The sequence below is a fragment of the Salmo salar genome, chromosome ssa24 (genome assembly GCF_905237065.1).
Source record: "Salmo salar chromosome ssa24, Ssal_v3.1, whole genome shotgun sequence".
Lineage (NCBI taxonomy): Eukaryota > Metazoa > Chordata > Actinopteri > Salmoniformes > Salmonidae > Salmo > Salmo salar.
In genome coordinates this window covers 2,447,382-2,473,505 of record NC_059465.1, presented here as the reverse complement: position 1 = coordinate 2,473,505, position 26,124 = coordinate 2,447,382, and the positions used below count along the sequence as shown (strand labels likewise).

The window sequence follows — 26,124 nt, the reverse complement described above, 5'->3', positions numbered from 1 at the left end:
CCGGCCTCTGTCTTAGTAGTGGGGAGATGGATGTTGAAGTCTCAATGAGCAAGGCAGAGCCAAAAGGACTGATATGGACAGTGGTGATGCAGAGATGGCAGCAGAAGTGGAACAGAGACACTAAGCCAGGGCAGGCATCTATTCCGAGGAATGTTGGGTAGGGGAGGACGGCAAGAAGAGACAGAAGAGAGGAGGCCATCTTTACAAGACTAAGTGTGGGACATAGCCGGTTGAATACGACATTAAATATGATAGGAAAGCATCCAACAGGAACGTATGATTACTGCCAGGAAACAGAGAAAGTGGAGCATGTACTGATACAGTGTGGATATGGGAGGGAAAGAGAGAATGAGATCCAGTATAAGGGAGAAGAGGATACAGAAATTGAGTTTAAAGAGCATACTGAGTAGAACATCATTAGATACAGTCCCAAATATGTTATATTTTTTAAGAGAAACAGGGCTGGCAGGTAGGATTTAGTTCCTCCCTCTCTCTGGCCCACACTTCAGTACAGTAGGTGGCGGTAATGCACCATAACATTGAATGCCAACCTCAGATAAACCCCACTGAAGAAAAAGTCAGGCCTCTGTCTGCCACCTTGCGTTGTTTTTGTGCAACCAAATCCTGTGTACAGCCCCCTGGAATCAGTCCTTGCATTTCCTCTTTCAGGAAAATAACTGCTTTGAAATGGTATGGGGGTAACTTGCGCCTTCCATCATCATTTTAGAATATACCAACACCCTCTAGCCATCATTGACCATGTCACATCTCTGGTCCTGTCCATCTCCATGTCTACACAGGTATGTGTGTCTGGTCTATGAGCAGTCAGGCTGCCTCTCCTGCACCGAGCCGGTCCTCACCAACCTCTCTGGAGACAACCCTGGAAAGATCAAGATCCAAGTCTTTCAACAGACATATGGACAGGGAACTCCCGTAGCTGGGACCTGCTATCATCCAGAATAGGATGACTATGTCTCTAAACTCTATGAACTACTGTCTGGAAAATAAACAGACTTGTGAGATACATGAGTATCTTGAAATTGGCTGCAATATAAATTGACTTGTGAGTATCTTGAGATTCACATTATGTAGCTAAACTACAGAAACCCCAACAATTAAGCCTTTTTTGTTTGCGCCACTCACTTACTTTACCATTGTGTACTGTGAGCAATGACCTATATTTTCTCATTATGATCCATTGAAAATGAATCTCACTATCCCCATGATCAGCCACAATAAAACAACACAATCTAGGGTTGTGTTCTATTCTTTGTAAGCGTTCTCGTTTACAGTTTTAATTAGTTACTCACTATAGAATCAGTTCTCCTTTTTGTAGACACTGGCAATGGTGCTGGAGATAATTCCTATGAGAACGTGCCCGAAGTGCCCCTGAAAATTAAACCTGAGCCTGCACAAGCCATGGCACAGTTCCAAAAATAGAAAATGCATTCAGTAGCGGACCTTGAATGTGGCCAAGCTGACCTGTGTCTGTAAAGAAGAATCAATGTCAGCTGACATTATATGTGGGAAAAAATACAGATTTACTGCCTTGCACTTTGAGCATTGAGGTGCTGTTTATCTATTAAACATATACTTTACTGTAACCAAGTCTGACCTAATAAATTATCATCTATTATATACCCATAGTAATAAACCACATGGGAGCATAGATTGCAGTGTGAGGAGTCTCTTCACCATGTGCGGATAAGGAAGATATTCAAATAAAATAAACATCCAATGAAGTCAAAACTTTGTGTGATGAGCACTTTATTTACAAATATAATTAAAAGCTTGGATGACAGACTCATGCTCTCTCTTAATCCTGAAAAACAAAATTAAAGTGCATGCAATAATAAAGCATTTCTTTTACTGATCTGGTTTATAAGAAAATACACAGCTTGTAGAGTGTGGAGGTTACAGCAAAAATAATGATTCATTTCAGTTGGAAATTTCAGAGCAAGAAACCCATTGCCCGATTGATTCGACTTTCAAATACAGAACGAAGAGGAAGGAGAAAAATGTCATTATTATTATTTTAAAACGATTTGAGTAACAGCTAAAATAGTACAATACGAAAATAAGTAAAACCTCTCCAAAAAAAAAATCCTTCTATACACAAAATACATGTCACTCCCCAAGCCCCGACAAAGCCCTTTGTGCTACCTGGGAGTAGGGATTCACATGTGTCTGTGCCTGGAGTGACACCCTATTCCCTACATAGTGCATTATTTTATATACTATATAGTGCACTAACCAGAGCCCCAAAAGTACTGCACTACATAGGGAATAGTGTGTCATGACTCAACCATGTGGTATTCACATTACCTGCCAGTGCAGAGAATCAGTATGATACAGTGGTATCAGGGTGCATTGCAAGTCTCCCTCTTCAGTGTCTCATGTCAAGTCAATAATCAAAATCTCTCCAAAGGAGGAGTCACATTTATTTACTGTACCATTACGTAGACTATGACTTTAAACATGTTCTCAACGTATCAAATTGCTTTACATTTTCCATAAAAATTTCCTGATGAATATAAAAAGCAAAAAGAGTTGAAGGAACTGGAAGCAGGGCCAAGAAGACAATAAGGCTGCAGAAGGAGGACCAGTTTGTTTTAGTTTTTCGGCTTTATGTTTTTGCACAGCTTGAACAAATGATTAACCTCTAATGCATGATCATTGAGCAACACAATATTATTCACTTCTATTGTCTCTTATTCTCTCCCTCTGGTTTCCACTTTTAGTGTAACTAAAAGTGTCATCATTGCACAAGAAACAGGAACACCGTGACATTGTATTGTTATTCTTTAAAACAAAGACAACCTAGGAAGTTATCCAGCATTTTTAGTCATCTTGTGACGGACACGATGAGAGCTGGGGGCCCGTTGGCTATAGACCAGCGCAGGCACTGGGCTGGTTTGTATGTGGCTGGTGTGTGTGTGTGTACACACATTTCTGTGTGTAGCTGTGTGTGTGTGGGCATCAGTAGCTAAAGACCCTAACTGCCCAGCCCAGCCCAACCAAAACCAGACCAGGTCACATCAGGTCACGAGGCTGAGGAGGAACGGGAGGGTCGTCACACCAGACGACGAAGACGAGGTCACCAGGGCTGGCCTAGTCATCTGTAGTCATCCTTGGGGGGGTCCAGGGCCCCCAGATTACCAAAGCCCAGTCGGAGGCTCTCCATGTCGAACGTGTCGATCTCTCTCTCCTGGCGATCCAGCAGGTGCTTGATCCTCTCTGTACGCTCCTTCTGAAGGGAAGCCAGCTCCTCTTCAATCTACAAAACCACAACTTAGTTAATTAAACTAGTGGAAGCAAGAGCATTTGGAACCAGTAAGGTATGAGTATTACAGAGTTCGACCTGCAAGGGCCAGTGTAGTGCGTGTGCAGGCTTTTTCAGTTTTTTGCTTAGCTTTGATTTTTGGGTCAGCGTCGATTTGAAATTCAGCATAATTCTGTAACCACTCCGTCAACTAACTACAGACAGAAATACGCCTGCACTAGCCATGAGTTGAGCCAGACATCATTTACTGTCAATCAATCCATTACAGCCATTGTCTGCATCTTAAATCAATAAATATTAGCTGTTCATCTTTCATTTTCAGCGTTTGGTACAGATTGATTCCATTCCATAAAGCCTCTAGATACAGATTACATCTGGCCCCTGAGACACGCTATCTAGACAGTGGATCGAAATCAGCAGTCAGCACTTCTCTGGAAGCATATAAGTCTAGGGTGTGTTCATTAGGAACCAAATGGAAAAAGACAAACTGAAACAGGGAGGGACTGTTCCAACAAGAAATGCACATTTTAGTTTTCCATTGCAGAACACTTTAAAATATCTTCAGTTGTGTTTCCTGATGAATACAACCCTGATACAGGGTTAACAATGACATCACCTGATCGAGAAAGCCTGCAGGGCAACAGATAGTCACCAGATGGCGCCACACCACCACTGGTTGCATAATACTGTAATGATGCTACTGCCTGGGCAACAGAAACTGGATCAGGGCGGCATGTTCCTTTGTTATCAAGGAGCGATATAGCGATGACATCATTGCCTTGGAAAAACATATTATTCAAGAATAAAAAAAAAAAAATCTATTCTGACTGATAAAGTGGCCTATAGTGATTTGAATGTATGCAATGCCAGGGCATCAGCATCAACTGTTCAGATGTAAATTGTCAACAGCGGTGTACAGAAGTATTGAGTGGGGAGAAGATTTGAAAGAGAAGGTGTTGTGACACCAGATTGTAGAACACAGAAAGGAGTGCATGACTCAATTAATACAATAGTAAGTAATGTCTTATTGTTATGGAGGACCATATTACTTAATCTAATATACTAAATCAATTATTCATTTTTAACACAGTGGGTAGGATTCAAATATAGAGCATGTTGTAAGAACAATACAACACTAACACGATGGGATTTTGCAACCAAAACTGAGTGCATGACAAATTCTTTGGGCCTCAGTTACAAATTAGTAGAGTGAAATGTGTGTCAAATGAAAGTGAAATCTGTCTCTGTGGGTGCGTGTTGATTCTGCTTCCAGCACATTGTGCTCCACAAAGGCTCTGCCTGCATGAGTGTGAGTATGTGTATATCTGTGTCTGTCTGCATTCTGTGCAGCTGTCTGGGTATCTGTGTCCGTTTTTGCTCCTCCCTACCCCTCGACCTTTTGTTCTAGGTGGGCTCTGTGTGTACGTGTGTGTCCGTACGTATCGGTCCGTCTCTCTCTCTCCGTATCAGTCTGTCACTCCCCTCTCGACACCTCTACCTTTTGTTCGAGGTGGGCTCTGCGCAGCGAAACCTTCTGCTCCAGCTTCTGCTGCTCTCTGTCGTGCTGGGCCTCGGTCTGCATCTTGATCTTACTCTGGTAGGCATTCAGCAGCTCCATCTCCTGCTGCAGCTGCTGCCTCAGAGCCTGGCACTCGGCTTCCTGGGCCTCGTCCAGACGCAGCTGACGGGGAGAAATAAAAGAGAAGACCCCAACAGAGAAAGGGGGAATAAAGAGAGAGCGAGAGAAAACGAAAACACAGGGGGAGGGGAGGGGGAGGAAAGAGGGTGGGAGAGGGAATAGAATAAGAGTGGTGAAAGAGATGAAGGGAGAGAGGGGCAGTGAAGAGAAGAGAAAAGAGAGGAAGAAGCAAAGAGAAAAGGAAATAGAAGAAGAGACCGGACGAGTGATGGGAATAAGAGAAGCAAAGAGGGTTACAAACTCCTACAACGACCTACATCTCCTATGCCTTGGGCCCTAAGATTATTTAATTCCCATATGGAACTATTCTTAATGTCAGATATTAGTTATTAAGATCTTTGACATTTATATGAATTAGTTATTTGAGATTGTCAAAGGAAATGATCAAATATTAACTTCTTAGTTACAAAACAAACTTAGTTAGTAATCCCAACTCGGTCATCAAAACACCCGTTCTCCATTTTGTGCCGACTCACCGCCTGCGATGCCATCATCTCGTTGATGCTCTGTTCGTACTGCTCAGCCAGGATGGCCAGTTTCCTGGTCTGCTCCTCCTTAAGGGCCTTGAGCACCGTCTTGTGTTCGCTCTTGGGCGTAACCTCCATCTGGTGGTGTCTCAGGGCCTTGTACTGCTTGGTCTGGACCTTACATGTGTCCTGGAACTGCTTCTTAATCTGCAGCTCCATGGCCTGATGGAGATGGAGATTGGAACAGGTAGGTGAACGAGGAGAGTGTTAAACACAAGCACACACACAGATGGATTTTAGGGATCCTGTTGACCCATTACATTCAGTTTCTACTGCATGTTGTTTGCCTGTCCTAATATGGTTCATCTTCTGATGAATGCAACGGCTTGTTACATTTAAGTCTTTTGTAACCAACACTTAGGATTTCCCCTTTTCCAGGACTGCGTGCACTAGCTGCACACCCCTAACCCTCACACCTTGAGGTTAATGGTCTGCTATGTCTTGCTCTATATAAATGGTCTTGAGGTTAATGGTCTGCTATGTCTTGCTCTATATAATCTGCTACCTGGTTAGATCAAAGCCTGTTCCTGGAGAACACCTAATGTAGCCATCACATTCCCAGGGTTGCATTCGCTAGCTGTTCCTGGCCTCACCCGCACCTTGAGGTTCTTGGGCTGCTGCCGTAGCTCCAGGACGTGTTTGCGGTGGAGCTCTCTCTCGCGGCGGTTGTTGTACTCTATCTGGTTCTCCAGTTCTGTCTGGTGCTGAAGGCGGATCAGGTCCATGCGGAGCTTCTGAAGGGTCTTCAGCTGACGATGCTCCAGCTCCTGGGTGGATTCATCGTGTCTGATCAGCATGGCATGCTCCATCTCCTTCTGGGTCTTCTTCTTGTTCAGCTCCTGATCAGAGTGGGAGAGAGAGGGGGAGGGAGCGAGAGACATGGAGAGATAGGGAGGGATAAATGGAGAGAGAGTGGGAAGGGGAGGAGAGGGAGGAAGAGATGGGAATTATCATGGTCATCCATGACACAAACTTTGCTTTGTATGGGAAAGGACATTTGGTCTGGGGCATCAGTGTCACGTGGTGTTGCCCTTATGGACATTGCAGACACAAGACTACACTTCAAATATTTGTGCATTTGTTTTCTGCTTTTTCAAGGTTTCTATTGTTCTACTATGCTATGGCAATGTCACTAGGTAAATAACATCTCAAGCACAACAGTGCCACCATACTATAGGCAATAACACACAGACACTATATCCAAATACTCCTAAAAATCTCCCTTATTTCTATCCTTCAAGTCTACGAGAGGAGCAGTTTCAGGGGTGGCTGGGTTTTGGTAGCCTGGTCCCAGGGCTGTTTGTGCTTAGTGGACAAGACATTTCAAGCAGATCTTGGACCAGGCAAGCTTTAGGGTATCATCCAATGTGCCCCTAGGTTTCGGGTGGACGCCCATATAAGGTCTCAGACCTCCTAATACTTTCCTACTCCCCCCTCCTTTACAGAGCAGATTAGGAGATTACAACAGTGTTGCCTTGCTTATACTTTCTAATCTGCTTTCCACGAAATGCAAAACCCCTTCTCTGTGTTTTTCACAAAACAATTGGAAATACTGGTATTGGTCAAAGAAGTCTACAATTTGGCGAGAACATTGCTTTTCATGTTACAACATTGACCATGTGAATGTTATAGATAATCAGTTGGAGTTGGACATGTGATATTCATATCCCTATTGGATTGCATTGTGTTCGCCGCACATCACTGCAGACTGAACTTGAACTAAAATGTGTGTACATCCAAACAACACACCGATTCTCCACACGTCAACCACTCCTCCTTGCCTCTCGTTTGAAATATCTATCTGTACATCTATACAACGTACCTCTCGTATCTGCTCCTGTTCAAACTCGTGCCTCTTGATCATGACTTTGCGTTTGAAGCCTCTGCAGTTCCTGTCGTAGAAGACTCTCTGTTGGCCCAGGAGATGGGCCTCCTCCTCAGCCTGGCTGTGCTGCAAGTTCTCCTTGTGCTTCGACAAGCGCTCCTGCTTCTCCTTCTTAGGGGTGTGGTGGTCCTCGTTCATCTCCTGAAGGGATGGAGATTGAAGACAGATTAAGGTTAATACATTTATATACACAATTCTCTACTTTTGCATATTTTTTGATACTGAATGTTATCAGTTCTTCAACCAAAACGTATTATTAGATAAAGGGAACCTGAGTGAACAAATAACACAACAATGCCATACTTATTTCATTTATTAATAACACCCAATGCCCCTGTGTGAAAAAGTAGCCCCTTACACTCAATAAATGATTGTGCCACCTTTAGCTGCAATGACTCCAACCAAACTCTTCCTGTAGTTGTTGATCAGTCTCTCGTGTCACTGTGGAGGAATTTTCACCCACTCTTCCATGCAGAACTGCTTTGGGTTTTCAAGAATGAACTGCTCGTTTCAAGTCCTGCCACATCATCTCAATTGGGATTAGGTCTGGACTTTGACTAGGCCTTTCAAAAACGTCAAATTTGTTGCTTTTTAGCCATTTTGATGTAGACTTGATTGTGTGTGTTGGATCATTGTCTTTCTGCATGACCCAGCTGCGCTTCAGCTTCAGCTCACAGACAGATGGCCTGACATTCTCCTGTAGTCTAACACACGGCATCTCAATGCAAGAGGCATCACTGCAGTACCTGGTTCAAATCCAGGCTGTATCACATCTGGCCGTGATTGGGAGTCCCATAGGGCGGCGCACAATTGGCCCAGCGTTGTCTGGTTTTGGCTGGGGTAAGCCGTCATTGTAAACAATAATTTGTTCTTGACTGACTTGCCTAGTTAAATAAAAAATAAATGAAAAAATAAAATAATTATCTGACACAAAGCAGAATTCATGGTTCCTTCTATTAAGGCAAGTCATCCAGGTCCTGAGGCAGCAAAGCATCCCCAGACCATCACACTACCACCACCACGCTTGACCGTTGGTATGAGATTTTTATTGTGGAATGTAGTGTTTAGTTTTCGCCAGTTATAATGGGACCAATGATCCAAAACACACAATCAAGTCTGCATCAAAATGGCTAAAAGCATGGTGGTTGTAGTGTGATGGTTTGGGGATGCTTTGCTGCCTCAGGACCTGGATGACTTGCCTTAACAGAAGGAACCATCCTTTCTGCTCTGTATCAAAGAATTCTACATGAGAATGTCAGGCCATCCATCTCTGAGCTGAAGCAAAGCTGGGTCATGCAGCAAGACAATGATCCAAAACACAATCAAGTCTACATCAAAATGGCTCAAAAGCAACAGTTTTGGAATTACCTAGTTAAAGTCCAGACCTAATCCCAATTGAGATGTTGTGGCAGGACTTGAAATGAGCAGTTCATGCTTGAAAACCCACAAATGTCTCTGATTTAATGCAGTGGGCCAAAATTCCTCCATAGCGATGTGAGAGACTAATCAACAACTACAGGAAGCATTTGGTTGCAGTCATTGCAGCTACAGGTGGCACAACCGGTTATTGAGCGTAAGGAGGCAATTACTTTTTCACGCAGGGGAATTGGGTGTTGCATAACTTTGTTAATTAAAGAAATAAAATAAGTATAATTATTTTTTGCTATTTGTAAACAGGTTCTCTTTAGCTAATATTTTGGTTTTGGTTGAAGATCTGATAACATTCAGTATCAAAACTATGCAAAAATAAAGTAAATCAGAAACAGGGCAAATACTTTTTCACAGCACTGGACTTTGTTCCTACACCTTTATTTGGACTAATGGTCAGGTGTGCAGCAGATCATCTCATTATCTAAGGATTTATTTCAGGCAAAAATACAGCAATAGATAGTGGGAATTATAGACCCACTCACTCAAACACTTTTGAGGTGTAAATACAGACATATTTTAGATTTTGGGGTGAACTATCTAAATGTATATAGTAGTGTAGAAAACAGAGTAATATTAATGATCAGTAGCTGTCTGATAAGCCAGAAGTCCCTCTGTCACCAAATTCTGACTCAGGCTGCATCACAGAAATGCAGTTTTTGGGTGAACTATCCCTCCAGATCAGTGGAGGTTGCTGAGGGACGGATGAATGGAGTCAGTGGAACGGTGTCAAACATGTTTGTTTCCAATGGTTGATACCATTCCATTGATCCCATTCCAGCCATTACTATGAGCCGCCCTCCCCTCAGCATCCTGCACCGCTACAGTTAGTGTCTGTCCCCATTCGGATTCATGGATGTTATGATAAATCCATGGTTGTATCCAAAATTGTACCCCATTACATTTTTATTGCACTACTTTTGGACTCTTTCGGTGAAAAGTAGTGCACTATATAGGGAATCCATGTCTTAATACACTCTCAAGCTAAAACACATTGTTAAGTGTATTAGATCCCTGATCTTTCTGTGTGGAATGATTCATCTCTACCTACAGTTTGTTGGGATATATATATCAGTCCAGGCCAACAATGCCTGCTAACGGAGATGGCCTAGTTCCTGTCACTAAGCGAAACATGATGTATCTAACAATCCACAACAATGGCTCCAGTTTTGAGAAATAGTGTGTCAAGGTTCGTAGAAACAAAAACACAACTTGTGTGTGTGTGCGCGTAGTGAGTAGGAGGGGTGACTAAGGTCTTTTTTTTTACTGGCTTTTTCCTCCCCAATTTCCTGATATCCAATTAGTAGTTACAGTCTTGTCCCATCGCTGCAACTCCCGTACAGACTCGGCAGAGGAGAAGGTCGAGAGCTGTGTGTCCTCCGAAACACGATCCTGTCAAGCCACTCTGCTTCTTGACACACTGCTCGCTTAACTTTAAGCATCAGCTATCTGAGCAGCTTACCGATCTCTGCAGCTGTACATAGCCCATCTGTAAATAGCCCACCAAACAACCTACCTCATCCCCATATTGTTTTTATTTACTTTTTGCTCTTTTGCACAGCAGTATTTCTACTTGCACATCTACCACTTCAGTGTTAATTTGCTAAATTGTAATTACTTCTCTACTATGGCCTATTTATTGCCTTACCTCCTTACTCCATTTGCACACACTGTATATAGATTTTTCTATTGTGTTATTGACTGTACTTTTGTTTATCCTATGTGTAACTCTGTTGTTTTTTGTCACACTGCTTTGCTTTATCTTGGCCAGGTCGCAGTTGTACATGAGAACATGTTCTCAACTGGCCTACCTGGTTAAATAAAATTAACATAAATAAAAACCCGGAAGCCAGCAGCACCAATGTGTCGGAGAAAACACTGCCCAAATGGCGACCGTGTCAGCGTGCAAGCAACCGACTCACCAAAGGAGTCACTAGAACGCGATGGGACAAGGGCATCCCGGCTGGCCAAACCCTCCTAACCCGCTGCCTCATGAGTTTCCCGGTCGCGGCCGGCTGTGACACAGCCCGGGATCGTACCCGGATCTGTAGTGGCACCTCTAGCATTGTGATGCAGTGCCTTAGACCGATGGGCCACTCGGGAGGCCCGAACTCAGCTCCTTCTCAGTAAAAGGCATGACGGAAATACTGCACTTGTGTATGTTTGTGTATTTGCAGGTTTGTGTGTGTATGTATGTATTCGGAGGAGGGCTGATTCCATCCAGCACAATACACAGCGTACCAAATGTATCATTCTATAGTCTGTTGTGATTCATGGTGCTGAGATCAGTCATACTATACAAGAGGCAGGGGAAGAGGGGGTACAGTACTAGCTAGCAGACACAAACAGACACACAGCTAGAGGCAGGAAACAGGGGCTGGCTAGAGGACATAAACAAACATAGCGTTGCGGACCTCTTTAATCTTCTCCTTGCAGAGCTTGTACTGCTTCTTCTGATTATCTAGGAAGGTGGTGAGCTCCTTCTTCTGCTGGGACACTATCTGCTGCTGGAACTTCTTCTCGTCTGCTGACGTCGTCTTCATCTGAGGGGAGATAAGATGGCAGGGGGAGAGATAGGCAGACATGTTAGTTAGCTGTGAAGGGGCCTCATATGGGAGAGAGGAACAGAGCGAGAAAACACATGCCTAATGTTGTTTCGCTAGCTAGCCTTCTGGCTTACATTCCTCCAGGTGTTCTTGTATGACAAGGAGGGCATGCTGGATCATGGATGTTAGCCTAGTCTGCAGAGTTACAGATGACCTAGTTAGCTTTTTAACTTCTACTCGACATTGGGTGGCAGCAATGCCCAACCCATAACATGAGTGAGTTGCCCTCTCCCCAAAGTAAGAAGGTTAACATCCCCACCCCTCCCCAGACACCTTTTCTGTGAGGACGGCATGGCACTTCTCTAGGACAGGCCAGTTTCTCTAGGTCAGGACCCCCAACCACTCCCCTCCCTGGACCCCCCCCAACCAAACCTACCTCTTTGTCACAGTGGACGGTGTGTCTCTTAGCCAGTTTCTCCAGCTCTATGTAGGCATTGTTGGCCTGGGTCTCCACCTCCTTCTGCAGCTTCAGTCTGTGTTCATCCATCTCAGCCTTCAGCTTGTTTTCCAGAGCTATCAGCTGCTTCTGGTGCTGCCGTCTCATACGTTTATATCCCGACATCTGCTCCCGCAGCTCATTCTCTTGCTCATGCTCATGGATCTGCTTGGTCACCTGGTGAAAGGAAAGGTTCAGTGAGGCCAATGAGGGCAGAGATCAGAGGTCAAAAGTGAAGGTGTACAACCAGGAGGGGTATACAGGAAATGGATGGTATGCAGGCAACCACTAGTGGGGACACTGGAACAGAGCCCTAGCAGGTATAGGAGAACCTCAACATTGGTCTTCAAAGTTTATCAGTTCCCTGCTCATGCAGATTTTATTTCATTCTAACTGGTTACTCAGCTTAGATTTACCTTATGAGTGGACTAAGATGTAATGTGAACCATGAATGAAGTGACATCTAACTGCTAACAACATTGGATGCATTACCAAAGCCCGGATCAACATTGGGAAACATCAAAGCAACACCAAGCTAGAGAGCATGGAGTTAATACTGTAAGAAACAGGACAACACAACAAAAAAGCATCTTAATCTGGCAGTCAAAGATGCACATTGTAAACACTCAATATGACAGAGCTGGTTAAAGAGGTTTGAGAGGCTTTAATGAAGTCACACCGACCGCTTAGCTTATAACACCGCCCTGCCGACTGATCAATCCCCCTATACAGTACAAAGCCAAACAACACCAATGCTCTTGACCACTGCATTATTACCAACCTCACAACAATCTAACAGGTGCAACTGTAAAAACTTGCCCAAAACCGAGTGAGATGGAAGACATTTGTCAATGGCCTATGTTCCTCATAGGTGCCATGGGCTTAAGCCAAGTAAATCAAAATCACAACAATATAAAGAGTTAAGAGGACAAACAAACCAAACCTGACAAAAGGGACTATCCAGGTCCCCATAGTAGTCGTTCATCTTCTCATAACTCATCTTCTTCAGGCCAAGCATCATGGCAACGTTCATGTTCAACAACCGTGCGAGCATCCAGAAACCCTGTGTGGCTTTTCCTACACCCGAACCCCTCAGCTCAGCTTTACCCAGCCCAGCAACAAATCGGCAAGAACCGCGCTGGTTGGTTTACGTTTAGACAAACGACGTTGGACAAACACGGCGGCTGTGGGCTACACAGGGGCAGCTACACAGGGGCAGCAACACAGGGGCAGGCGTGTGAACTGTGAATGAGGGAGGGAGAGGGAGCGGACTCCATGGGAAGGCAGAACAGAGGGGGCTCTTTGGGGGCCGAGCGGTGCTCGTTCAGCAGGTGGGTCACATGAAAGCCTCATTGAGAGAGGGAGAGGAGGGAGAGAGAGAGGGTGAGGAGAAGTGGTGTCAGAAACGAAGACAGAGAGGGGGGGCTGAGAAAAGGAGAGGGAGAATGAGAGGGAGAGAGAGGGTGAGAAAGAGGGAGATCCCCTCCTAATCTATCTGAATCAATACCCCTACTGTAATGCAGAGCCAATCCTAGTCACTTGCTTTCTGCCATGCTGCCACCAAGGGCCAAGTCACGTCATGTGACTGCCATTCACACAGCCTGGCTCAAAGGAGGGAATCACGCTCCAGAGGGAACACTTCCAGGTCAAAGGTTATTAAGACATTGGATTGGGACACAATGGTGGAAGGACCTTTTGGTTGGTTTATTTGTTTAGTTGACCTTTTGTCAGGTCAGCCACTAAGTCAATGACTTGGTTGATCAAGTGAGTCTTAATGTGTGTAAAGTTTTATTGTGTTAACATGTGTTATACTTCGACTTATACATTGATGTAGTATTCTATCTAATTGGAATGTTCAGCCATTTCAAAATGTCTCAATGGAAATAGTTATCTTTCAAAAGAAAACAGGATGTTGTACAGTGCATTCGGAAAGTATTTAGACCTATACTTTTTCCACTTTGCTACGTTACAGCCCTTTTCTCATCAATCTACACACAATACCCCATAATGACAGAGCAAAAACAGAATTTTCAGAATTTTGTAAAAATGTATAAGGCCAAAGAGTGTTTGAGGAGAGGATAGGGGTAACAGAGCTGACATATGGAGAAGTGATCAGGATGAAGAGAAGAAACAGTAGTCCTCTCTTCCTGTGGATAAGCTTGGGGCCTCTACATCTCTGTCTGTCCCCATAGAGAGGACCTTGCTCCTCCTCTCTCTTTTTTCTCTCACTCCCCCTCTCTCTAGATCCCTCTCGGTCTCTGTCCCTATAGAAGACCACTAGATAGACTGACATCCTAAACTGGGACTGTTACTTAGAACCAAAACCTTTGAGATTCATCCGTCTTCAAACTGCCAACCAACGTTCCGGTCGACAAAATGCAAGCCCCTTCTTTTGCCCATATCTAAACTCTTGTTAGGTTATGACCGGTACAACACCCAACCGTAACTGACATGTACAACATTTAGCAAAGCATGGTTGGATTGAAACTATTATCATTGTCTATAGAATAGAGCCATAGATATTCTACGTTAATAAACAAACTAAAGTACTGTATATGTGGACTAAACCAAAACATATACAGATCTCAGATGGGCATAAAAAGTGTTAATACATGCTATGTTATATTAACATCTCTCGGTCTCCCCAGTCTCCCAGTCTGGCTGACCTGTAATAACCCCATTCATCCCTCTCTCCTCCAGATGGGGCTCACTATCCCGCTCTTCTCTTTCCCTCTCATCCCCCCATTGCTCTCTCCTCTTAACCACTATCTAACACTTCATTCAGTGAGACCAGACAGAGCACACCACACTCTCCTCTCCCGCTTTTTCTCACTTTCTCTCTTCCCTTCAGTCTCATTCCTCTCTGCCTACTTGACTCGCTCTCTTGTCCATTTGTCTGTCTGTCTCTCCTCTGTCCTGCTCTTTCTCGCTTTATTTCTTCTTCAGTCTTTCTCCTTCGCTCTCCATCTGTCTCTCTTGTCCGTCTGTCCGTCTGTTTCTCTCTCCTCTTTTCATCCCATCCGCTCATCTCTTCTCCCTCCCTTTTTCTTTGTCATTATATCGCTTATCCTCCCTCCCCCTCTCCCTGTCTCCCTTCCTCCCTCCACCTGCTCTTTCCAGTCTGAGCGAGCAGTGCAGGTCCATCTGGGGACGTGTGCTCGCCTCGCGCCAGCCAGAAAGAGATGATGTCATCGAGTCGTCGCAGCAGCAACAGACTACACGCTGTCTGAATGCTGCCTCATTTGGAGAATAACTAAAACAACCAAATCACTCGGATTAACTGATGAACACAGTCAACAACAAACAAAGGGTCAGTATTGACAAATGATAAAGAAAACACTAACGGTGGAAAACACTCCACTACCAGTCAGTAAAGCTATGTAACACATGGCATGTTAAGGACATAGACACACAGAAAACCTGTTTCCTCCCAGTTCCCCCAGTGCTATAGCTAGTCCAGAAACCAGGAGATCAGAAGGAAACAAATCGCACAATTAAAACCAGTGGTAGACAGACCTTAGACACCATTACCACTCTAGATAGCTGCTTACTGGAGCCCTGTAACCATGACAACAGACATGGAGAGGGCGAGAAAGAGAAAGGCAAGGATGGTAATATTACTCCATACTGCCTGCCCCCCCCCCCCCCAACCATAGAAGGGGTATGAGGCTGATATTAGTGAGGGGAAAAGTACAGGAGAGAAGAGAGGGAGGGAGGGGAAGAGGAGGTGAAGGCGAACGGAAGGATAGTGAAGGACCGGGAGAAGACAAAGGGGTCTAGTGAGAGGGAGGGAGGGGCGAGAGCAATAAGAAAGAGCTGGAGGGGAGGACAGGAAGGAAAGTACAGAGAGGACAGTGAAAACAATAGGAAGAGAATGAGAAGAATGAGGAAAGGGAGAGAAAGAGGAAGCTAGAGAGAGAAGGATAGCGCGCGAGACACTCACAGGGAAATAGAGACGGACAAAGGAAAATAAAGAGCGGGAAAGATGGACAGAGAATGGGGGAGACTTGATATCACCCAGGGAGAGCGAACTATGACGTTAGCCCTTACACGCAATGCTGATTTGATGGTGGATAGTAGAGACAGGGACAGAGAGAGAGACAGAGAGAGAGAGAGGAGATGAAGCTAGAGAGAGAAAGGTGTGTTGATCCTTACCAGTGATGCTGATTTGATGGTAGAAAAGTTGTTGTGGCGGTAGTTGTGTGCCTGGCTCTTGTCTGAGGAGGCTGGTCTCAGCTCTGGCCTGTGGTCACGTTTCACACCATCATCCCAGTTATACCCGTGGTCCTGACGAAAGAGAAGATACACTTTTGAGTTTCATGGCCTGTTACTACAATAGTATAACTTTTCACTGTGCACACAGAATGAGATGAGAAAACAGCAAAACCCAAGGGCACTTTTGGATGGTAGTGAACAGGTTTTGGATTAAATTTTGGATTAAATTAGAGTATACTCTAAATTAGAGTATAAACCTGGAGAGTTTGTCATCTTTTTTTGCCATAATGCCAATACTGCGCTTCACTACAGTACATGGTTCATGACCAGTTACATAAGAAAAGAAACTATAATCTATAGACAGACAGTAGTCTGTCACCTCCTCATGTTCTGCTACACCCACGGTTGTCTTGTGACACATCGTCAACCTAGACACCAAGTGACATTTTTAATAACGGTCTGTCATTGCAGGCAGATTAATGGACAAAGACAAGGAACAAGACGTGGCTAAAGATGAGGAATGACAGGCATCTCATAATCTGCTGCTGTTTGAAGCCGTGTGTGTGTGTGTGTGTGTGTGTGTGTGTGTGTGTGTGTGTGTGTGTGTGTGTGTGTGTGTTGTGCTACGATACCCGAGACAAAGAGTATTCAGAGTGAATGTCTGGCATTCAGTAGTGTGTCAACCTCAGCCTGCATAGAGACGCCAGCGGAGAGGAGAAGCGAGGGCATCTTTGTTCTGAGGGTGTGATTCACAGCACTGATGAACTCTGGCTCTGTGTATCTCCGTGTGTGTGTGTGTGTGTGTGTGTGTGTGTCTATCAAGAGCATATTTATAGGAATCAAGCTAAGCAGGATTTTGTAGCGGGAGAAAAATGTGTCTGGTTTCCATGGTGTCAGTGTTTAACAGCGTTAGGTTTGTTTGTGAACAGTATGATCATATGATTACCTCAGAGGTTGGTTGTGTGGGTTTGTGTGTTTCCTTGGACGTGGGTTGGAGTGAATAGTGTGGAAGCTCACTCGTTTGTGTGAGTCTTTATGTTTGTGTGTTGATACACCCCTGAGAGCTGTCAATCTTGAGGACGTGGGTTGAAGTTTGGTGTAGGTGGCTGCTGGCTGAGGGTACTAGATGAGCAGTACCTTATTGGCATATGTGTTCCTGTTTGTTTGTGCTATTCTTGAGGACGTGAGTAGGTTTGGAGTGGGTGACTACCTGGAGGTTCACTGATAGTGATAGATGAGTCTTACCTTCTTCCTGTGTACACACGTGTGTGTATGCTAGCTTGTGTGTGTGTTTCTCTCCCTCTCGCTCTGTCAGTGTTACCTTCTTGGTGTGTGCGGAGGACTCTAGGGTGCTGTCGTAGTCATGGTGCATCATGGTCATGTCGGAGCAGCTCTCGTCTAGGACCTCCTGCATGCTGTTGATGCTGCTGCTCTGGCTACCTGTACTGACCGAGGTGCTGGGGATGGAGTGATTACTGCCCAGGCTGTTCATCTTACAGCTGGCCTGCTCAGATTCCTGGAGGGAGACAGAAGCAGGAGATGGGGATCAGTATTCAGGAAGGGAATTGTGGGAAACACACAAACACTTTTGTGCCACACGCTCCTATTTGTGTGACACACTCAAGCATAATGTCCTGGTTAGGCCAGACACACAGACAGACATGACTGTAGGACATGTCTGTCTGTCTGTCTGTCTGTCTGTCTGTCTGTCTGTCTACCCACGTGAAATGGCCTCGTTTGAGACAAATGGGGGTTAATGGTCAATTTGACATGACTTTGAATGTGTGAGTGCTACTTTACCCTTGGGCCTGGTTCAAGACCTGTAAACAGAATAATAGGCATCTTCTCCATGTCAACCTTTGCTGACCTCTGACACACCTATTCCTCCTCTGTGACAGTTATCCTTTTTGTGCCAAACAGGAATAGGAGTTCAGTTGAGGTTCAAGCCTTTCTTGACTCAAGAAGCAAAATCTATCCTCACACATACAAATACATGCTACCCATTTTATCTTTGGTGAACATGGTTTAAGTGGTGTTTAACCCACCTCCTCCTCCTCCTGGCTCTCCCCCATGGGTCCGTTGTGTTTCTCCTGGTAGAGGATCTTCTTCATCTTGCGGTACTGCAGGTTGTCGAGCTCCCGCACTGCATCCTTGGTCCTCTGGATGAGCTCCGTGAGGACCCGTGGGGGACGCTCCCGACGGACGAAGTCATGCTGGGTAGAGGAGAGAGGGCAGAGGGCTTAGAGGTTAGGATTCACGAGGACCCGCGGGAGGTGATTCTGATACACAAAGTCACGCTGCAGGGAGACAGGAGCAAAAGAGGTCAGAAGTTATACACAGTGTCTGTCTGTTTGACTGTCTGTCTGATTATAAAGTAGGTGAGATATGTACCAAAAAACAGTCAGGGTAAGTGTAGAAACAGGTCCACAAAATGGGGGAAGACCTCTTTTAAATGTTTAATCTGATATAACACAGCCCTTACTTCATGTTATAAATCCATGGTATTATAAACATATTTTCTATATCAATAATATACCAATACTCCATGTGATTATTATTTCAGAGAGATATTTCTCTCTCTCGCTCTTTTCCCAATGGTCACTAGAGGGCGCCTGTGGGTTATTCAACCTAGATAGAGTTTCTTGTGCTGGCTTACCAGAAAAAGAAAAGAAAAAAATGTGTATATATAAAATACTCCATCAGATAGTGTTCATATGAGACTGACCGGTAGCATACACACACATGTTTTGTTGTTGCTAAATGGCTGCTGAGTGGAAATGCAATGTATGCAACCACTTGGGGGCTGAAACGGACATGTATGTCTCTCCCTAACACATCTTCCTTCTATCTGACAGATGCTGGCTGGCTGGAGTAATGTAATGGACTCTGATTCAGAAGGATGACATCATAGTCTGGAAATAGAGAGGAAACATTTTCCCGTTTTCAAACAAACGGACAGAGGGAGAGAACGAGTGAGTCAGAAAACCAGAGCTGCCATGTACCAGGGGGCTGGGAGAGAGAGAGAGAGAAAGATAGAGCGATAGGAAAGATAGAGAGAGAGAGGACTAATCTTCAGAGTAATCCCTTCTCGAAAAAAAATATATATATCCTGGGGACCATGAACGGAGTCGGACCGACGGTTCAGATTCTTGTCTTCCTTTCCCTTCACCCCATTACAACATTTTCCTCCCCCATTTTTTCGATGCATGCACCCAACCATGCGATTCTCCAAAGATCATGGGAACAGTGTAGTAGTGTAGTTTTGGTTGGGTGTAGGAGTAAAGGAGTATGGGAAGCGAAGTTTGACTCTATATTGAGGAAGTGGAACCTGAAGGGAAAGAGATTAGTGACCTGATTTCTCCTAAAGAGCTCAAAGAGGGGCAGAGGGCAATTAGTGTGTGTGTGTTTGTATTAATCAGGGGCTAGAGAGGCGGTGATCTGGATGCCCCCTGCCCCGACTCAGATTAGGAGCAAGTTGCCTACTAGGCACTGATCTGAGGTCAGTTTAGCCTTTTCCCCACTAATAATTAAGGTTAGGATTTGGGAGAGGGAAGCTTATCCTAGATCTGCACCTAAGGGACAAGGGTTACTTCTACCCAGAGCTCCAGACAAGCCCCCACCATCTCATCCCCTCTAGCCCACTAACCCCTCCTTGGGCAGCCAGGTAAGACCGACAGGCCAGTGAGAGAGTGTGACAACCAATCAAGAACATAAAACTCTTAGCAGGCCAATAGGATTACTTCTCGGCCAAACAAACAAAAAGATCAACTCTACATTACATGGTCAGACACACAATGAACACCACACACACACAGATTAACAGTGGATTGGCCAATCAGGATGTACAAACAAAGGCTAGCTAGCAGAATACCTCGACACACAACTGACTGATCTTGTACTGTAACACATGGGTCTATGGGGGCAGTCAGTCTGACTTTAGCTTTCATTATGTGTCAAGGGGATATGGTCACACACACACACACACACACACACACACACACACACACACACTATGGATGTCTTATGAACCTCCAACACGAGGTGTACTACAGCGCAAGATAAAAAAAAAGGGTTAAAAAATGCTTAACAACAAAACCCTAACCCCCGTGGGATCAGTGTGTGCGTGCGTGCGTGCGTGCGTGCATATGTGAACAACAAATCTTAACCCCTGTGGAATCTTTCATTCCTATTTTCTCTAGAGCTGTGGGAGGCAGTGAATCATCAGCTGTGTCTGAAATGGCACCCTACTCCCTACATAGTGCTACTTTTGACCAGGTCCCATTGGGTTCTGGTAAAAAGTAGTGCATTACAGTGCCCTCCGTAATTATTGGGACAGTGAAGCATTTTTTATTCTGTTGGCTCTACACTCCAAAAGTATGGAGCATAGCTGGGGGGTGGTTGATATTTGTGAGTCTAACTTTCTCACTAGGGAATAGGGTGCCATTTTGGACGCATTCATCCAGATGGTCTTTGAGAGACTGACACAGGAAGTGAGGTCACAGCCTCTGACAGAGATAACAGGAAGTGCACTCACTCGCAGCAGCTCCCCCGACGAGAGTCTGTCCTGAGGAATTTTGAGTAGGCAGTAGTCAACGAAGCTCCGGAATGGGTCCGACCTTGTAGAAAGATAGAGGGATGGACAGGTGGAGCGATGGAGTGGTGGAGGGATGAGGGAAGGAGAGATGGAGTGGAGGTGAAGAGGTGGAAGGATTTGGAAGAAAACAGAATACAACCATGATTAGACAGGAATAAACGGCAATAGCTGTCTCACCTTGCTATCTTAATTAAGTCTTGTCTTCCCTGTGGCTCAGTTGGTGTTTGCAACACCAGCATGGTGTGTGCAACGCCAGGGTTGTGGGTTCGATTCCCACGGGGGGCCAGTACAAAAAAAATATTAAAAAAAAAATGCATGAAATGTATGAAATGTATGTGTCTGCTAAATGACTAAAAATGTTTAAAAAATGAATGCATTAATTATGCATTAACTAACTAAGTCGCTCTGGATAAGAGTGTATGCTAAATTACTAAAATGTTTAAATATATACACTCCCCTACGTATTTATTTGGACAGTGAAGCTAAAACGTTAATATGAGGTGACAGTACAGAATGTCACCTTTTGTTTGATGGTATTTTCATACATATCCATTTTACTTTTTAGAAATGAACACTTTATTTATCTAGTCCCTCCATTTGAAGGTGTCAAAAGTATTTGGACAAATTCACTTATAGTGTTTTCAATTTAATCAAAAGTTTAGCATTTGGTCCCATATTCCTAGCACGCAATGATTACATCAAGCTTGTGACTCTACAAACTTGTTGGATGCATTTGGAGTCTGTTTTGGTTGTGTAGAAATGAATGGTAAATAATGTAGTGTCATTTTGGAGTCACTTTTATTGTAAATAACAATAGAATATGTTTCTGAACACTTCTACATTAATGTGGATGCTACCATGATTACAGATAATCATGATTGAATTGTGAATAATAATGAGTGAGAAAGTTAGAGGCATAAAGATCATGCCCCCAAAACATGCTAACCTTTCACCATTACCATAAAAGGGAGGTTGGAATGTTTTTTGGGGGGTATGATATGTATGCCTCTAAATGTATCACTCATCATTATTCATGATTCATTAATGATTATACGTAATCATAGTTGGATCCACATTAATTTAGAAGTGTTCAGAAACATATTCTATTCTTATTTATAATAAAAGTGTCTCCAAAATGACAATACATGATTTACCATTCATTTCTACTGGGCACAACATAATCCGAAACACAACTAAAACAGACTGCAAATGCATCCAACAAGTTTGTGAAGTCACAAGCTTAATGTAGTCATTGTGTGCTACGAATAGGGGACCAAATACTAAACTTTGAATTTGTCCAAATACATATGATACCTTCAAACGGTGGGACCACATAAAGTGCTTTCATTTCAAAAAGGGTAAAACATTTGCTCTCAAATCCAAAATGCTGGTGTATAGAGCCAAATTAAAAGTTTTAGCTTCACTGTCCAATTAAATACATAGGGGAATGTATATCCACTTTCCCACCTTTCAAGCCTTAGAGTCAGGGTAAAGCCAGGGTGCTTCTATAGCTGTTCATGATGTTGGTTATGGGCTTATAAGTAAGCATTTCACTGTAAGATCTACACCTGTTGTATTCGGCGCATGTGACAAATAACATTTGATTTGTCTGTGTTATTGAAAGTCCATCTTCAAACTCTCTGCGTGGCGATGTCATACAGTCTACATAGTTGTATACATTTCGAACTAGTCTCAGCTAATGAGAGAGAGGTTCATGCCAGAGGCCTATTTGGAGCACCTTCAACAATACACTGACTACTGTGTGTGTGTGTGTTCGTGTGTGTATGAAATAGAAAACTAAATCATATTGTATCTCTATGGGAGGACCATAACCTTGCTTCACACACACTCTCTTCAGTACAAGACTAAGGGTTGCTTTTAATGCTAATTTGTCAAAATATGCAAAATCTTTGCATACTGAAAAGACAATCACATATTTATTTATTGGAGCGTGCTACTTGTGAATCCGTTTGCTTTGGGTTTCGTAATCACACAAATCGATTTTCTCAGTAAGGAACATGGAATATGAAAATAAATACAACACTTACACCTTCATGCAAAAGCTGCAACTTGTTTTAGCTGTATTATAGATTCTCTATTTGTTGAAAGGAATGTACTCCTAGAGCCATATAAGTCTAGTTGCCTTGCCTAGTTAAATAAAAGGTTAAATAAAAATAAAAAGTCCTATATCCACCATTATTTGGGTCAAATAGAGTACAACATTCCCCCCCCACAACACACACACACACACGTCAACCTTTATGGTGCGAAACTATACTGTGCCAATAAAAGTACACTGGCTATAGTATCATGACATTGTAAATGTTGACAGAGTCATGTTTGACTGGATCTTCCTCTTATGGCAGTCATCACACCATAAATTCAAAGGGCATCAACAGCACAAGAAAGAGGGGGGCTAGTGTGATTGCCGCCTGTCTCTCTCTTCCTCCTCTCACACTCTCTGCCTCGCTCCCTCCAAACCTTCATTTGTCTATCTGTCTCTCTCTGCCTACCTCCATCTATCGGTCTCACCCTCCCACTCTCATTCCTCCCTCTCTCCCTACCTTCATCCCTCCCTCCCGCAGAGTGTGGTTTGGTGTATGGTACAGTACAGTAGTAGCCTGTGAGTTTAGCCTGAGGCTTGGTTCTTAAAATAGGAAAGGCCTTAGCTCGGCCCCTCAGGTAATTACATAAGAGACAGACTGGGACTTCCAGGGCTTTGAGAGGGTGTGTGTTTGTGTGTGGTCACACAGCTCAGCAGAGGGATGGTGAGGACTTACCACTCGTTGGACTGCAGCGTGGGAGAGTCGTTCTGGGCGATGTGATATAAGGCACTCATAGCGTTCATGTTGAACAGGGGAGGCTTGCGCTCCGCTATGAAGAGGAAGAGAGGTCGAGAGAGGGAGAAAGAGATGGGAAGGGGGAGTAGAGAAAGAGAGCGGAAGAGAGAGAAAGGGAGGGGGTTATCATATCTGGTTGAACAGGTGGAAGATAAGAGATACTTTTGACCTTGACAATGTTATTCTATCTGTCTCTGTGTGTGTGTATGTATATGTGTGTGTGTGTACATGTAGTACACATGATAATCACATGACAAACACATGATTGAGCAACATTGTGAATCAACTGTCATGTGTCAGTCTGTCAGGAGTGTGTCACCGCTCTCTCTAAATGGGGAAGTCCAAGATGGTTTAGCCATGTCTGTTTGTTTCTTTGACACTCTGAGGAAGGCCATAAAAAGTACATTTTCCTAACAAGTAACGACGCCTCCTGAGATGTGGACTAGTTGCAGGACAATGCTCTACAGGGGGCGGACAGGAGTAGCTACTATGCCTTCAGAAAGTATTCATACCCCTTGACGATTTCACATTTTGTTGTGTTACAGCCTGAATTCAAAATGGATCAAATAGATGTTTCCTCTCACCCATCTACACACAATATCCCATAATGACAAAGTGAAAACATGTTTTTAATTTCTTTTGCAAATGTATTGAAAATTAAATACAGAAATATTTATTTACATAAGTGTTCACACCCGAGTCAATACGTGTTAGAATCACCTTGGGCAGCGATTACAGCTGTGAGTCTTTCTGGGTAAGGCTTTGCACACCTGGATTGTACAATGTTTGCACATTATTCTTAAAAAAATTATTCAAGTTCTGTCAAGTTGGTTGTTGATCATTGTTAGAAAGCCATTTTCAAGTCTTGCCTTAGATTTTCATGCCGATTTAAGTCAAAACTGTAACTAGGCCACTCGGGAACATTCAATGTCCTCTTATTAAGCAACTCCAGTTTAGATTTGGCCTTGTGTTTTATGTTATTGTCCTGCTGAAAGGTGAATGTCTCCCAGTGTCTGTTGGCAAGCAGACTGAACCAGGTTTTCCGCTTGGATTTTGCCTGTGCATAGCTCTATTCCGTTTCTTTTTATCCTAAGAAATCCCCTAGTCCTTGCCGATGACAAGCCACTACCATGCTTGAAAATATGAAGAGTGGTACTCATTGATGATTTGTGTTGGATTTGTCCCAAACATAACACTTTGTATTCAGGACATAAAGTTCATTTAGTTTACACATTTTTTGCAGTTTTACTTTAGTGCCTGATTGCAAACAGGATGCATGTTTTGGAATATTTTTATTCAGTACAGGCTTCCTACTTTTCACTCTGTCATTTAGGTTAGTATTGTGGAGTAACTACAATGTTGTGGATCCATCCTCAATTAACTGTTCGCCTCATGGTAAAATCCCTGAACAGTTTCCTTCCTCTCAAGCAACTGAGTTATGAAGAACGCCTGTATCTTTGTAGTGACTGGGTGTATTGACACACCATCCAAAGTGCAATTAATAACTTCACCATGCTCAAAGGGATATTCAATGTCTGCTTTTTTTTTTACCCCATCTACCAATAAGTGCCCTTCTTTGCGAGGCATTGATCTTTGTGGTTGAATCTGTGTTTGAAATTCACTGCTCGACTGAGGGACCTTACAGATAATTGTATGTCTGGGGTAGAGAGATGAGGTAGTCATTCAAAAATCATGTTAAACACTATTATTGCACACAGAGTCCAATACTTCTTATGTGACTTGTTAAGCATATTTTTACTTGTGAATTTATTTAGGCTTGCCATAACAAAAGGGTTGAACACTTTTTGACTCAAGACATTTCAGCTTTTCATGTCTTATTAATTTGTAAGCATTTCTAAAAACATAATTCTACTTTGACACTATGGGGTATTGTGTGTAGGCCAGTGACAAAATCTAAATTTAATCAATTTTAAATTCAGGCTGTAACACAACAAAATGTGGAAAAAGTCAAGGGATGTGAATACTTCCTGAAGGCACTGCACGTACCAATGCACTGACTGTAAGTTGCTCTGGATAAGAGCGTCTGCTAAATGACTGAAATGTAAGTATGTCAGTAAAAACTGAGAAAAGCCTGGTACAGTAAAAACAGATGTACACTAACCCAGTTCAATACAGGTGATTCCCAGGGACCAGATGTCCACCTTCCCCTCATACTGGCCCTCGTCCATCGCTAGGATCACTTCCGGGGCCATCCTGGGACACGGACACGGACACACACACACACACACACACACACACACACACACACACACACACACGTCAGTAATTAACCACCAGTGTTAAATTTGTGGAAATTCATAATCTGTTAAGCCTGGATATATTAAAGTCCCTTTGGTATGCAGTGATAGCCTAGCTAGAAGCTCAGGTCTGAATAATGTGCTGCTGGAAGACTAAGGGGTGTACGTTATGTGTCGAATTAACAGCCTGGCTGGATACAAGTAGCACACTGTGAGCTTTGAGTATCATGAATAGAGAGTATCAGGAGAATCGACACAGTGTTCTGGGAGTTCTCCCTATGTTTTGTTTGTTTGTCTCCAGCGTTACTATGAGGGTTTCTATGTGAATGACCATTGTTTAAAAAATAAAAATA

The 26,124-nt window shown here is 43.7% G+C and overlaps 1 protein-coding gene across 3 annotated transcripts in view; it reads right to left on the bottom strand.

Moving 5' to 3' along the window:
- Positions 1–1,749: 1,749 nt before the first annotated feature.
- Positions 1,750–26,124, bottom strand: part of taok3a (TAO kinase 3a) — a 106,245-nt gene continuing 81,870 nt past the window's right edge. For 2 of the 3 annotated variants that reach the window (XM_014170603.2, XM_014170605.2), the window contains exons 9-21: positions 25,636–25,727; positions 23,454–23,547; positions 20,614–20,695; positions 18,125–18,292; positions 17,401–17,595; positions 16,020–16,151; positions 11,805–12,041; positions 11,237–11,365; positions 7,332–7,535; positions 6,109–6,348; positions 5,459–5,671; positions 4,782–4,964; positions 1,750–3,277 (exon numbers count right to left, since the gene is read on the bottom strand). In XM_014170603.2, the coding sequence (XP_014026078.1) occupies positions 3,116–3,277; positions 4,782–4,964; positions 5,459–5,671; positions 6,109–6,348; positions 7,332–7,535; positions 11,237–11,365; positions 11,805–12,041; positions 16,020–16,151; positions 17,401–17,595; positions 18,125–18,292; positions 20,614–20,695; positions 23,454–23,547; positions 25,636–25,727 (2,131 nt within the window). In that variant the 3' untranslated portion in view covers positions 1,750–3,115. 3 annotated transcript variants of the gene reach the window in all.